The 16579-nt window shown below is 36.0% G+C and overlaps 1 protein-coding gene across 1 annotated transcript in view; it reads left to right on the forward strand.

The window, feature by feature from the left end:
• The window catches only part of LOC140144841 (ATP-citrate synthase-like), a 58001-nt gene that overhangs the window by 24649 nt on the left and 16773 nt on the right, over positions 1-16579 (forward strand). The window contains exons 5-13 of the mRNA XM_072166643.1: positions 276-367; positions 1798-1877; positions 2891-3018; positions 6939-7057; positions 7789-7987; positions 8630-8747; positions 10582-10727; positions 15974-16120; positions 16268-16374. Of these exons, the coding sequence (XP_072022744.1) occupies positions 276-367; positions 1798-1877; positions 2891-3018; positions 6939-7057; positions 7789-7987; positions 8630-8747; positions 10582-10727; positions 15974-16120; positions 16268-16374 (1136 nt within the window). The remainder of the gene's footprint in view (positions 1-275; positions 368-1797; positions 1878-2890; positions 3019-6938; positions 7058-7788; positions 7988-8629; positions 8748-10581; positions 10728-15973; positions 16121-16267; positions 16375-16579) is intronic.

Here is a 16579-nt window from a genome sequence, read left to right on the forward strand (position 1 = left end):
ATGTGTTAAAGGGGTGGGGCAAAACCGCAAAATGTATGGCAGGGTACAACGGGAGGCAAAGATTTTTTGCACATCAAAAGGAAGGACAAGCACATTTTAGCAGCAGATTTCAAGAATTCACCCCCTCCCTGTACAAATAATTATTGCGCAGCACCTTAATAGTTTTATTATAATATAATTCAGTATAAATAATGCTAATAAGTTATGTATGTATCTTGACATTTTCCTGAATTTCCTTGATGTTCAATAACAAATCACACCATTCTATTTACCAGGCTGTAAAGTATGAAGTAAGCCTGACAGAATACCCCACAGCTCAGACAATCAAATCAAAACTACTAGCCAAAGCACCAGCAGCAAAACAAGAGTAAGTACCACATAGTCTGGGTAGTTTTTTTATGATTAGGAGTATTATTTCTGACCGGCCATGTCAAGATAAGTTGATTGGATTCGAGCTAGACTTGATATTAATTTAGCCAAATTGGATCGTAAGTGCACCGAAGAATATATGATAATATTAGATTCTATTGCCCATCTGTCGAGCATTTTCTCAGTAGCTCTCTAATATGAAGCTTTTTTGTATTATTTCTGGTTCCATGTTAAGTAACTCTTTAATACGCGGATTTAGGGTTTCTCTACCGGAAGTAAATTTGTGCCGAAATTCCTTCCCACAATAAGCGTTTGTTTGTTATGCCAGCCACCTGTCCACCCTTCATTTTGGACAGGCAGTTTGCATCCGGGACAGACAAGATTAATGCGACTGGTAGATGCTAAATTCTAAAAATAATGCTTGAATAAGTTCTGTGAACTCAAAACAAGACCAGACTCATAAATCAAGGCTATAGAACCGACTGAACCCTTAGAAGGCGCAGAGGTCTGGTTTTTGTTTTCAGGGTCACATTTTGGACAGGAATTTTAGTGAAATGACTTGTCAAATCCTAGCTAAGACCAAGGCCTCCACCATGTGGATCATAGATCTGTCAACCTCTGCATAAGAAGTGTATAGTTAATTTCAATATTTGTCTGAAATATCCAGTCTTATTTTACTGTTAGTTGGTATTGCCCTCCCAGTTAAAAAAAAAAGTGATCTGTGAATAGATTACCGATCTTAAACAGATGCCACCATATGCTCTGCAAGCTAGCCAAAGACTTCAAGTCCATGTTTTGAGATATTTGTCAAAATATCAAGAGCTATCTCAAGAACCACCAAACCAATGCTCGTTTGTACTCATTGTAATGCATTTTTTATGCTGATTCCAAAATATGGTCATGACAATTTACAATTCTGACATTTTTTTTTAATTGAAAAAAATTGAAACTTGTTGTCTGCATTCGACACCCACATGGATAGAGTTAAACAGCATAGCATTACCAAAGTAAAAGGAAGTATCTGTGAGTAGTTAACAAAGCTAATGCTGTGATTTACTTGCGAAAGAAAAGAGTTGTATCAAAGAGTAGACTATAATCAATAGCAACATGTAAACACATGCTACAAATGTATTGTTTTTCCACAGTGTAATTGAAGGTTTTATCGAGGCAGTAGGAAGGTTTGCCCACCGTATAAATGTTCTTGTCAAAATGGACTTTATAGGGATACTTCTGCATGTGTAATTTGGAAGCAAATATTTTGTATGTTTTGTTCTCACTTTACAGTTAAATTGCAGGTTTTGTAGAGGCATTTTGGAAGGTGTATGCACTGCAGTAGACATTTTTTGTCAATATACCCCCACCCCAATACATAATTCTAGGTGTAACATTGAAAGCAATTTTTGTATATTTTGTGTTTTCTCTTTACAGTTTAATAGCAGGCTTTGTAGAGGCATTGTACAAGCAATTCAAGGATCTCTACTTTACCTACTTGGAAATCAATCCACTCGGTAAGGTTTGCATGCACTAAAGTCTGTCCAGTATAAGGTGGAACATGACCTAAACCAAAATATATGGATCTTATGCAAATGGGGCAAAGGTCATGTTGCCAACTTATGGCAGAACATACTTTAGTTATTAGAGATAGAAGGAACATGGGTTTTGGAGAGTGTACGAGATAACAGAGGTTAATGGATGGGGCATGTTTCATCTTATACTGATTAGACTATAGTTAAAAATAAGTATATTGTACATGTAATAGATGTATGGATAAAGATGTTAGAAAGCATTAACATTTTCTTGAGTAGGAGTGCGTAACTCATTTGCCCTGAGGATCAGTTTTGACTTCAGTTGGCCTTGAATTGATGAACAATATTTGTTACAAACACTTTTTCTAAAACATCAAAATTAAATTTTTAAAAATGATATTGAATACAAGATATGTAGAAACAAAAGTATATTAAATGAAATTATGCCGAGAATTAACAGGGTTGATAAGATTGCACATTCAGCTGAAGAAATTTAAACTTTCATGCCTAGAAAGTAAAAAGTTGATCATGTATGTCTGTCATGTCTTTGTTTGTCATCTCAGGATAATCAAAATGAGAGAAAAGGGGCAATTCTCAAAGAAGCTTAAATGATGTACCTCAAAGTGTATAGACCACTTGACATCATTGTTTATCAAAAAAGGCAGGGGCCTGGTCTATCGATATGCTTGAACCATCCGCGGCACTGTTCAATGGCTTTCTTGTACTATATGAAATGTGGTGGGCGATTTAAAATGCATGTGCCCTGAGCAAACTATGATGCGTATGTACACTGCAGGGCAAAGAACAATAGAAATTGCCATAATTCGTGTGCATACTGCCGGGCAATGACATGACATGTCAAGTGGTCTGTACATCTACACTTCGTATGAGTAGATTTCTATTTGGTCTGTTGAGTGGTACAGTATTTCATTTCATTTACAGAGAGTATAGTAAGTCAACAAAACATAACTTATTGACTCTTCTTCCCATTGCAGTTGTTACAGACAAAGTGTACATCTTAGATCTTGCTGCAAAGATTGACGCTACTGCTGAGTTCATATGCAAGAAGGAATGGGGAGACATTGATTTCCCGCCACCATTTGGAAGAGAAGCCTTTGCTGAGGTAAGAAGATACTAGGCTCTTGGACATGCTCACCTGTTACTACACAGTTCTTTAAACCCCAATATTGTGTACACATTCAATAGAATGACCTATGTGTTAGGGACAAAAACTCATACCCTGCAACTTGAGGTTGAAAAAATTTTTGACTCAAGAATTTTTTTGTTACGTGGTCCGAAAAAATTTGGGCCAAAAAAAGCGTTTTGAGGTTTTTCCTTCAAAAAATTAGCATTTTGGCCCAAATTTGACCTCACAGATGAATTCATCAAATATGTATACTTCTATATACTTTAGACCAATAATTTAGCAGTTATGAGGTCCAAAAGCTTCTGCCACCCTTAACACACTAACAGCACTCTCAACCTGAGACAAGACGTAGTATACCCATGTACATGTACGTCTCTGTTTGAAGCCAGAGCATTTTGACATGTACTAAGCTTCCTGAGCAAGTTGCTGTATATTGCATTAGAAACTAAGCTTTCCCAGTAACGATGCAGAATCTCATCTGTTCAACACATTCATTATGTATGTACTCATTTTGTTGCCTGCTCTCTGCTTTTGTGAAAACATCTGTCCTGAGTGGGTTGAATTGAAGAAAGTAAAAAAAGATTTTGACATTTAAACATTTACATCAGCTACAGATAACATCTGTCTGCAAATTGTGATCATTTTATGCAATTTTTGTAACACTGTAAAAGTGGAAATTTTTGCGGTACATTAAATTTTGGGTGCAACATGGCTACCGTGAAAATAAAAACATGTGAATATGTCTTTGTAAGAAAACTCAAAATCACAGAATTAAAAACAAGCAATGTAGTTCAAATTTGGCAAAGCAAGAAAAATTACACACACGAACATTACTTTTACAGTGCACCATATCAGTCCAATCTAAGTCAATATTTATCAAAGTAGCTAAGAAAAGGTCATTCAATAGGCGAAATACTGATTTAGTGTGTTTAAAAAATATATTGAACTTTAAAAAAAGTATATTAATAATATCTTGTAAACCAGCAAGAGCAAGATTTTTTTGAAAATACTTAAGTATAAAGCTGCATGTATAGAAGCACTTTCCAGATATGATTAATTGATTTTTATCAGAATAAAGATAGAATATATAATCATTTTTGTAACAAAAATGCTGTAATATTTGCATAAGATAACTGACATTCTTGTCATGGTTAAAAGCTTTTTATCATTGCAATATAGATATGGGATATGAAATGCATGTGTGAGGTATTGGGCTATTCCTGTTGAAATCCATACATCCCCTATGGAAGACATAATCGTAATCTCTCATACAGGGCATGTAGATTTCAAATGGAACCACCCATTCAGGTAACCCCATTTGTAATACACACCCCCTGTGTGTCAGATTAAGGTCATGTCTACCATAGGGGTGAATGGATTTCAACTGGAATAGCCCATTTAATGTTCTTTAGTGATTCTGCATAATAGTCACCCCTGTATGTCAAACATTTTCTACTCTTGCAGGCAGTTTTCCTGAACAAAATTATGATGATAATTATGTTGAAATCTGCACCAGGCATCTTCAATATTTTTGGTTGAATCAATTTAATCTGATATGAAAAAATGCCTTTTCTCATAATTTCCCATCATGGTTTTGGGCTGAAATTTAGCATGGATTTCATTTTTGACTTACACAAATTCATATCCAGTCGATCAACTTATATGCTTGAAATCGTATCACAGAATCAAATCGATTAAAGGAAAATATTTTTATTAACATTGAGATAGGCTTGTTTTCTTCAATGTGCTGTAAAGCTTAATATTTTGACAGCATATAATATTTGTGATTTGAAAAGAACTTATTTTTGCAACATGTAATTTTTCAAAATTTATCAATTTTCTTAAAATGGTATTGGGTAAAAGAAATGTTTGCAAGAATGAAAATTGTGTCACAAATCCATGTCACTCATTTAATTTGTAAAATGCACATGAACATTTCATGCGTTACAGTTAACTCTAGTTGCTCACAGTAATATGAAATTACACTCTGTTTGTAATAGTATTTGGTTAAGAAATGAAACCTAATATGTGAATTGTGGTCTAGCAGGAAAATAGCAACTAATTGAATGCCATGCCCTATGGTTTCCTGTGAGTTTTTCTGAACTAAAACAATCAAACTTGTTTATTAAGAAATGCTAATATGCAATGCCTGTTTTTTGCTTTTATGCACTGTGCTTATGGAGAAGGAAATACTTTTATCGCTCATTCTACAAAATCCGGTGCCAATCCACTATAAAAATTGAAAAAATAAAAGTTGTTCAAAAAGACCTGCTTTTTGTGTTTTTTAAGAGTAAATGTATCACTACTTTCAGATGTAAAAAATTGCCAACACCACTTGCATATTTTTCTTTCAGGAGGTCATGATGTTTTTTTTTAACACTAAAACTCAATGTAATGTGAGCTATGTTACCGACTACAAAATGGGCTGGTTTTACTCAATCCAAGGTCATAAAAAGCAAACTAAAGATCACTTGAGTGAAATGTAAAACAGATTTCATCATTTCATAGAAGTTTTGAAGATGCGTAAATGAGTGTGTAACGTAGCTCACAGTAACGTAGTTCACTGGTTTTTAATGTTTTTAATGTGATTTGCGAACGTTAGAACGTTATGTCGGTTAATTCTAATATAAATGGGGTTCGACCACTGGTAGCTTTCACATATTATTAGGAAGTACATGTAATACAAGTGCATACTATAGAATCCTGGTAACGTAGCTCACCAATCTTAACGTGGTCGGTCGAAATTTCAATGTTTACAACATTTCTATGCCAAAAATGCTACAGCATCACGATTTTTACTGTGATTTTTAAAAACATATGAGTGTTTCCTTTTAAATTACATTGATACCTCTGTTTTACTTCTTTCCAATAACGTGTGTTAAAAAGGGGTAACGTAGCTCACAGCGTTTTGGTGAAAAGTGCAATTTATTTTAGAATTACACAAAGACGTTTTAATCACTAAAAAATAATGTTGATAAACAATATGATGGTGCGTTATCTAATTAAAAAACAACAAATATGTAAAGAAATCGCAAATTATTCAAAGAAAATATTCAGGGTTAGATGTGACACTTGAGCAGTGGAAACGCATTTTTAACGATTAATCAGGGTGAAGAAAGCATTTAAAGTATGGAAAACTATATATGTCCGTGTAGATCTCGTTGAGTTCTACCAGAAAAACAACATATTTGATGCCCTAAATGCTCAACAAAGTTTTTGTGGACCAAAGAATGGAAAAAAGGCTATTGGCACCGGATTTTGTAGAAGGCTAGCAATTACATTTATTGTTTAAAATTTTACTATTTTGAATATCTTCATAATGCCATTTGCAAATGTGTATAACCTTACAGAAACCTGTCTGCGTAATTCTAATCAAAACCGTATGCAATTTCCATTTGAAACTAACACATACATTAGAAATATTAGGTTTTAATCTGAATTCGGGTGGAGGTCCAAATGTCCAAACTTTCTTTTAATGTCGGCCTGCTTTTGGCATTTTTAGCCCAATGTCATACACTTTTCAATTTTTTTTCCAAACACTTTCTGGTTTTTCATTGATGCTCATTCTCGTGCCTGTTATGAGACAACAACTGTAAAACACAGGATGCTAAGGGCTATTCCAGTTAAAATCCATACACCCCTATGGAAGACACAACCTTAATCTTCCATACAGGGAGTGAGAATTTCAAATGGCGTTACCTGAGTGGGTCAATCCATACACTCCTTTTATGGGAGATTAAGGTCATGTCTTCCACAGGGATGTATGAATTTGAACTGAAGTGGGCCAAAAGATGTGTTCTTGAGTTACTAGCATTAATCTACATGTAAGAAAGTGCAAAAAAATATATTGCAGTGTTCATAACTGATTGAAATCATCTCTTGTATACTGACTACAGGAAGCCTACATAGCAGATTTAGATGCCAAAAGTGGTGCATCTCTCAAACTGACAATCCTCAACCCCAAAGGACGCATATGGACCATGGTTGCTGGAGGTGGCGCTTCTGTTATCTACAGGTAAGTGCATTCTATTGGTAGATTTTGAGCTGGTAGATTTGATTTTCCTGCTATACTTTATTCAACCTATAAATGGCAAAATTTGGGTTGTTTTTTTGTTACTGTATACATCAATAAAGTCGCAACTTGCGCTCGCATAAATTTGCATAAGCACATAGCAGTTATGCAATGCACAAAGCACACTTATAGTCTATCTATCTCAAGTCACCGGTACTAGCTTTGATCTTCAGCGTGTTCGGCATGTACATACTTTTACTTGCGCGATCAACATGCCGCCTATGTACACACAAAAAACCACAGTCAACACAGCACACGCTGAACTTCAAAATCTAGTGCCAGTGACTCAAGGTCTATATAGCATAGGTGCTGCTCCCAACTGTGGGCATGCCATTTTATAAAATTTAAAAAAAATCTTGCCACAAAGATACAAAAAATTGATACTGAAGGGGGCTATTCTGTGTCTCGTGTCAAGTTGAGAGTAACGTCATGTTGGATTTTGTAGTGGCAGACTCGAATCAATGCATTGCCAGCGTATGGGCAAATCGCCCTTCTACATGTGTATACACCCAGGTTAGCGCTCGCAATTTGAATCTGCCACTACAAAATCCAACATTGCGTTACTCTCAACAGTATAGCATCCCCTTTGCACTCCCCTGGATCTGACCCCATATATAACAACAAAATGAATAGAAACTATATAATGTTACGTACTTACTATAATTTCCTTTCAGTGACACCATATGTGATCTGGGCGGTGCTTCAGAGCTTGCTAACTATGGTGAATATTCTGGCGCCCCCAGTGAGGGCCAGACATTCGAATATGCCAAAACAATTCTAGGACTCATGACAAGGGAGAAACACTCTGATGGAAAAGTGTTGATTATTGGAGGAGGCATTGCAAACTTTACCAATGTAGCTGCAACTTTCAAGGTATTGGGCTATTTCAGTTGAAGTCCATATACCCCTGTGGAAGACATGACCTTTAATCTTCCACACAGGGAGTGTGAATTTCAAATGTGTTACCTGAATGGGTGACTCCATTTGAAATCTACACCCCGTGTAGGAGATTAAGGTCATGTCTTCTATGTGTATATGGATTTCAACTAGGATAGCCTATTGTAATACTAATAGCAAATAACCAACTGTCATTGTATCGGTCCGACAATCAAACGTTTGTCCCCCTTTGCACAAAATTTTAAGCATATATATACATAGCTACCAGGGCAGCAGGAGGAAAATGCAGTGAGACTGTATATTTGCACATTAGTTTATTGGTGTTTTTCCCTTTTAGGAATGTTTTCAATATGTCACACTCAATCCGAGACAGTTTATGGAATAGTTACATGCTTCCAAACTTTCTGTAAGCTTAAAGCTTAGTTCTGAACTATGAATAGTGTGATAATATAATCTTTGCAAACACTGTCAATTTCAATCTTCTAAAAAGCTTGAGAAGTTATTAAAAAACCAAAAAGGTAAATGTAAATATTATATCATCACTAATTAGATTAAACTTGACCAGTTTTATCACTTTGAATCTTGACAATTTTATAAAATACATCAATTTTCTTTTAGGGCATTGTTAGAGCACTGAAACAATTTCAGACCAAGTTGATCCAGTATGGAGTCTCTATATATGTTAGAAGAGGAGGACCAAACTACCAGGAAGGACTCAGAGTCATGAGAGAATTAGGTGAGCCATTCTAGACACAGATTCTGTAATGTGTAGACGTGTTTTTGCACCTGCGGTATACCATTAAAACCATTTTAAGAAGTTCAAATTTATCTAATAAAATACTGTTATCTATTGTGTCAAAGGCCTTTGACATGTCTAAGGTGGTAAATGTAATTGGTTTGGAATCCGGGGATATAATTTTGGGAAGAATCCACAAATCAATTCTCAGACAAAATTCTTGTAAAACGAAAAATTGATTCTTGTAAATTAAATGATTCCTATACAAGAATTGAGATTGATTCTCGCTTTGTGTAATAAGATTCAAGATTGATTCTTGCATTGTGTGATAAGAATCAAGATTGATTTTCACATTGTGTGATATGAATCAAGATTGATCCTTGCATTATGTGATAAGAATCAAGATTAAGTTTTGCATTATGTGATAAGAATCAAGATTAATTTTTGCATCGTGTGATAAGAATCAAGATTGATCCTCGCATTATGTGATAAGAATAAAGATTGATTCTCGCACTGTGTGATAAGAATCAAGATTGATTCTCGCATTGTATGATAAGAATCAAGATTGATTCTCGCACTGTATGATAAGAATCAAGATTGATTCTCGCACTGTGTGATAAGAATCAAGATTGATTCTCGCATTGTATGATAAGAATCAAGATTGATTTTCGCATTGTGTGATAAGAATCAAGATTGATTCTCCCATTGTGTGATATGAATCAAGATTGTTTTTCGCATTGTGTGATAGGAATCAAGATCGATTCTCCCATTGTGTGATATGAATCAAGATTGACTCTTGCATTATGTGATAAGAATCAAGATTGATTCTCCCATTGTGTGATATGAATCAAGATCGATTCTCGCATTATGTGATAAGAATCAAGAATTGATTCTCGCATTATGTGATGAAATTGTAGCTCTGGGATTACAAATGAAAGAAGGACTGTTACATATGTCAAGATTTTGCTTCTTCAGCAAGTAGGTATCATCTGTTCACAACTGAGGAAAAGTAAATGGTGCTTATAATATGCGTGTTCAAAACACCCTGCTCGCGTAACCCCTCTTTAGGGGCGTTGGGCAGTATATAATCCAGATCCAGAACAGGCTGGTAAACACACATTAACTCTTGGGTTGAAGTTTATTATAAACTAGAACTGCTGGTAGTAGGGCAAAATTGATAAGCTTACATTTATAGAGAAGGCCGGTTTAACACATGAAGAAGTTTGGTTGCAATTAAGTTTAACATATTTGTGTATTAAGCACAAGCCCCAACTCGAACCTTAACCCCAAAGCAACTTGGCAGTCATAATCTTTAGATCGTAAATTAACTTGATTCAATTGGCATAGTGGGCAGGTGTTTGACATGCAATACAATATGGTACATTTGTCTGGCCATGAAAATGTTAGTTTACCACTAGATTTTAACCCCCTGAGCACTACCTGCCGATCTAACATTGCCTCTGATTGGTCAATTACATGATATCTTTACTTTAATCACCAATCAGAATAGAGCTTTGCAAATAAATCACCCCAATTTTTTTGTGTGGTGAAATTATTCTAACAACGTTGCTGATTGGTCCAATTGAAAATGAAAACTTCTTTTTGGGCAATCGGCAGGTAGTTCTCATGGGGTTAAAAAGCTTATATAATCTTTTCCAAGGTCCTTTTTAAGCGTTAACCCTTGCATATATATGCACACAACGTCAAGCGAGTGTATAGGACCTTGTGCAAAGTAATACGCACTGGGTGGTTAGCAGTGCGCTTAATTTGTAAAAGCAAATCTGCATAACATAGTTGTAAAGTTCCATATATATCATGCATTTTCTGTTTACAGGAAGTAGTTTAGGTGTAGCTATGTATGTATTTGGAACAGAAACCCACATGACCGCCATCTGTGGTATGGCGCTAGGAAAACGTCCCATTCCAGCCAAGACTCCTACCGATCAAACTACCGCTAGCTTCTTGCTTGCTGGCAGTGCTGTAAGTAAAGTAAGACCAGGGTTTGAACTTGGGACCTCTTGGAATTTAACCAATGCTCTTAACTGAGCTATCCTAGAAGCTATTGGAATTAAAGTATTGTACTATACTATAGGCCCAGGATTCCATAGCATGCTTGTCTATTTAGTAGTTCATGATGAAATCAAAACTCGACCGCCAGTTGACTGGAGGTTACTGGTGGTGGAACCGCATTCCATTGTTTAGAACAATAGAGTCCAGCTCCAACTGGACAGGACCGCCCTGAACCAGCGGTCGACCACCAGGTGAGTTTTGATTTCATCCCTTACAAGCATTAAGCAGGAGAAATATTTTATAAATGGCTAGTTAACCAGTGGTCCCAGGTTCAAACCAAGTCAGATAACTTGTAATCCCTGAGTCTGAGCCATCGTAAACATGGTTACTTTGTAGCATTTGTTTGTTCAATACTTTTAGCTGAAAATTATAGAGAAAACCAAACAGTCAGAAATCAGGAAATATGAACATATGTGCTAAAATTTCATTAATTTGGCTCAATAGTGTAATGCACAATTTATGTTTTCATTTAATTAATATGTGTTATTAATAACACTGATCTATAAATTGAAAAGTTTCAAATTGCAAGTTAGCACTAACTAAGTTATAGAAGAATGTTGCTAAAATAGTAACTAATATTATTTTGTGTGGATATAGTCCATGCATAACTCGTTATCTAGTATTATTATTTATTTAATGTGTACCTTGTATGTTTATGTAGTATGGTGTCCAGCAGCTTTGTTGACTCTTTAATCCACCTGTGTTTAGTTTAATGACCCCTTGTTCTATCATGTAACTGTACTAAGCCAGCAGTCATGGGTATAAATATGCTAAAATATCCCCAAACCTACATGTGTGTACTTAAATGACCCCTTGTTACATGTACCTATACTAGGCCAGCAGCCAAGGGTATAAATATGCTAAAATATCCCCAAACCTACATGTGTGTACTTAAATGACCCCTTGTTACATGTACCTATACTAGGCCAGCAGCCAAGGGTATAAATATGCTAAAATATCCCCAAACCTACATGTGTGTACTTAAATGACCCCTTGTTACACATACCTATACTAGGCCAACAGCCAAGGGTATAATGCTAAAATATCCCAAACCTACATGTGTGTACTTAAATGACCCCTTGTTACATGTACCTATACTAGGCCAGCAGCCAGGGGTATAAATATGCTAAAATATCCCCAAACCCACCTGTGTTTACTTCAATGACCCCTTGTTTCATGTACCTAAACTAGACCAGCAGCCAGAGATATAAATGTTCTTCATTAGGCCCCCAAAATGTTCAAATTTTGAAAGTGAAAATGTTCAAAATAGACCAAAAAGGTCCACTTTCGAGGTGTTAAAGTTCTCCTCTCCATTCTGAATGAAACCCATGAAAAGGCCACACCTTTTGGAAGTTCTGCATTCCCCAAAAATAAATCCTGGCTACAGGCCTAATCTGTACTGACATATGTTATTCTCTGTGTATACAAATAGTGATCACAAAACCCAAGAATATAACCATGTATTACTATTACATACCCACCCATTCACAATGCTACCTAACCATTTAATAACATGCTTGTATCATTTTTTGCTTATATTTTTTTGCTTTTTTGCACATTGTTTTTTGCACATGCAGTCCCTAAAGTTAGTCATGCCAAAGTAAGTAACCATGGTAATCTTAGTGCGGTTTGACTCTTATTTGTCATGTCAGCAATATCCTTAAACAGATTGGTTATGGGGCTGACATTACTTTCTATATCCACTAAAAAGATGGCTGCTTTTCTCATTGTATATTGCAGTGATTAATACATGAGATCATAATAACATGGGTCACTTATGTCACCATTTTCTGTACTAACCTGTTTTAGAGGATATTGTCTTTCCATATGTGACCATCCAGCACAACTGAGCCCGCATGTCGCCAGTGCCACTATTGAGATATGCTCCATTGAACTTAACAATAAACAATAGGAAACAAATGATTTATTGACTGTTTTATTGATTTTTCACTACTTAAATGTCAAGTACTATAATAGACATGATATACATCATTTTAAAGCTAATTTCAAGCAGAATATTTTGGTTGAATATCTCAAAAATGATGATTGGCGACTTCAGGCTCAGTTGTGCTGGATGGTCACATATATCAAGGGGTTAGAACAAGCAGTTCCTATCTGCAATAGCTGCCCTATAGACAATTTCTGCATTCTATATTGTACACATATAAAGATAAGACACCTGGCAGCTATTGCTGATAGGCCTTCTTGCATGAACCCTTCAGTGTAGATGTAAACTTGTTCACTGTATTCCATTGTGCTATTCCAGTTGAAATCCACACTACCCCTGGGGAAGATTTTGGAAATATCTTAAACAGAAGGAATGTGTTTTTCAAATGTTATTGGTCAGGGTTATTCATTTTGAAACCCATACCCCCCTTCCCGGTATTATATATTTCCCAAAATCTTCCACAACTGGAGTGCATATTTCAAATGGAAGTTATTGTCTATTGTTTTCAAAACTCATACTCCCTCTGTGAAAGACTGCAGCTGAATCTTCCACAGGGGTAGTGTAGATTTTAAATGTAATAGCCCATAGTTACACATCAATATTTATGATGGAGAAGGGGGAATTAAGATTTTTTGGATAAAAACTTTCATGCCTCCCCCCCTCTCATGTGGGCTCATTGTGTTCCTTTTTTTTTACCTAAAAAATTGGGAGTTCTGCATTTATTCCTGGGGAATTATGTCCACCCTAAATTTTCCTGCTCCACCTGACATAAATATTGATCAGTCCCTTAAGCAGGGTTGCCAAACCCGCGATTTGGTAGCCCAATTGGGCGACTTTTGAAGATTTTTCCAGCGACTTTTGACAATTTCCTGTCCCATAGAAACCAATGGTTAAGAAAAGATTTAGGCGACTTTTCAACATTGGCTGCCCGCGACTTTCGATAGTTTCCTGCCCCATAGAAACCAATGGTAAAGAGAAAAAATTGGGCGACTTTTCAATTATTTGATCCGCGATTCGGGCTGAAATTTTTTGGCAACCCTGCCCTTAAGCGGCTTGTGCACAATGGTAGATTTTGTATAGGGTCTTTGATATTGCCCAATAAGATTGAACGTGTATGGGTTGCTTAACAAGTTGAGTTGATGTGGTCTTCGTGTACATGTTAGTAAAATCTAATTCTGGTCGCATATGATGTATGTGTGTGTGTGTTTGTGTGGGTATTTGAAAGCATTGGCAAACTAGGGCACAAACATTAGATATCTGTATGTAGTAGACGAAGCACAAGAACTGCAGATCCTGCGCTACTAGATCAAAACGGGGTCTGTCCACACTTGGATAATGAAAAGATGAAGAGTCCTTTGGAAGGTGAATAAACCTCAAACATGTGTCTCTGCAATTGGACAGTTAAGTTCTAAATGGTTAATGGTGTATCGCTGTCCAAGTTTGCCAGTGTGTTTATGCATTGCATATTCTTTGTATTTTGAGCGCTTCCATACTTAACTTTCATTTTGTACAATAACTTATTATCTTGTGGAATATGAAGTACTATTACATAGTGTGTCCTGATTATCATGTGATCATGCAAAATCAGTTGCTATGAAAGCGGACATTTTTGCGATATATTTATTTTCCATGTTCCAAGTAACTGCCGCAAAATACAAACATGTAATTATAATCACTCTCTTTCTCTCTCTTTCTCTCTTTAGTCTTTGTCTATGCAGATTGCTGTTTTGTATATGAAATATGTTTCTAATTATGATAATCTCATCATTTCACATGCATCCATTGTTGCACAGTAGAACAAATAAATGGCAAAAATGCAGGGCAATCAGTAAGGGGTGCTGTTTGCCACACACTTAATGTTTTCAGCATTTACATATTCCTTATGTACACATTTTATATTCTGAATTTCATTTGTTATAATGGGCTGTTCCATTTGAAAACCACACCCATTTGTGGAATATTTTGGAAATCCAAGCAAATTCAATAGTTTATTACTCCAGATCCAACCATTTTCATCCATAAAAAGTGGAAAAGGTGTGGAAGATTTCTGCTTTCCAGATGAAATTCAACTCGATTTCATAAATTTCAACAATTTTCAGCTGTAATTTCACACAAAACTAGCAAACATTTCCAGCTGGATTGACAGCCAGGTGCAACTGGAATTGAGATGACACTGAAAGCTGTACAAGGGGTGTGTGGATTTAAAAAGGAATAGCCTAATATATATTTAGGTTGTGAGATGAAATTGAAGAAATATCTGAATCTGAATTAAATGGGCAATCAGAAAATTTCTGTAAAAACTTCCCCACCAAATTATCAAAAGGCAGAAATGTGCTATTCCATTAAAAATACACACTCCCCCTGTGGAAGATTTTGGAAACATCTTGCACAGAGGGAGTATGAAATTCAAATGGAATTAACACTTTAGCAGCTCCATATGAAACTCACTCTCCCTCAGGGGAAGATTCAGGTTGAATCTTTCTGAGAGGGTGTGTGGAATTCAAATGGAGCTGCCTAATGTGCTCATTCCATTTGAAATTCATACTCCCCCTGTGACAGATATTTCCAAAATCTTCCACAGGGGTGGTGTGGATTTTAAATGAAATAGCCCAATTGGTCACAATTTGAAATTACTAGGTACTCTAGATTGGTAAACATGAGTAAGATTTAATCTTTCCCTAGAGAAATAGGTCACATTTTCAAAAGTACTTGTAAATAGTTGGTCTGTAAGTGTTACTTGCTATCATGTTTGTATGTTAACCAAGATTTTAGAATTTGACTGCCTCCATTGGGCAAGAATAAAAGTATATACATACTTGTATCCTATCCTCATATTAATTTTGTCTTTATTAGATTTCTTTTACGTTTCCCACTTAGGCCTAAACAAATTATTTGATTGGCGTAACATAAAAAAAATTAGGGTAGGTAGATAGGGATTTTTTCTTACTTTCAAAGCTGCAAATTGTGTTACATAAAAAAGTCAGGTCGGGCCTACTTTTAGAGTCGGTCGGGTTACGCTAATCAAACAATTTTTTTAGGCCTTACATAGTTTATTAGAACATTTACACATGTTCCAAAAATTTCCAAATTTGAATTTTATTACATTTTAGTGTTTTTATTGTCTCTTAAAATTAAATAACAGTTCACCATTCTCAATGACATCAGTTTTGGTCAAATCAGTTGATAATCTTGTTTGCATCTATCTCAGGAACCTGCAGCTGCTCACAAAAATCGTACACCATCAACATCAACAGCAACAGCAGGAGGGGCCAAGCCAGGTGCTACAGCAAGTGTTGCAGCTGGTGGAGCAGCAGGTGGCCATGTTGAAAAACGACTCTTCACCAACAAAACAAAGGTGAGAAAATGATCGGAATTTGTACAAGAGAGGGACGAATATGTGATGCGATCAATATTATTGAAAGTTGAGTTTGTAAAATTTATGATCCAATTTGAAATTTTGAAATGTTGGATTTTGATATACTCTTTCTCTTCCTTTTTGCAGTCTTTCTTATATGGTATGCAGCCGAGGGCTGTCCAGGGCATGTTAGATTTTGACCACTCATGCAGCAGAGAGGAGCCCTCAGTCGTTGGCATGATTTATCCATTCACGTAAGTGTTAGCGATTCTTTCCTCTTCCATTTTCCCAGTGAGGGGTTTAGTGCCAGAAGGCCCTATCTGCAATAGCTGCCCTATAGACATTTGACAGTTTCTGCATGCTATATTGTACATATGTGCAAAATATGAAACCTGGCAGCTATTTCAGATGGAGACTTTTTGCACTAATCCTTCAACTTCCTCTTGTCCATATTTTTCT

The sequence above is a fragment of the Amphiura filiformis genome, unplaced genomic scaffold (genome assembly GCF_039555335.1).
Source record: "Amphiura filiformis unplaced genomic scaffold, Afil_fr2py scaffold_87, whole genome shotgun sequence".
NCBI classification, from domain to species: domain Eukaryota; kingdom Metazoa; phylum Echinodermata; class Ophiuroidea; order Amphilepidida; family Amphiuridae; genus Amphiura; species Amphiura filiformis.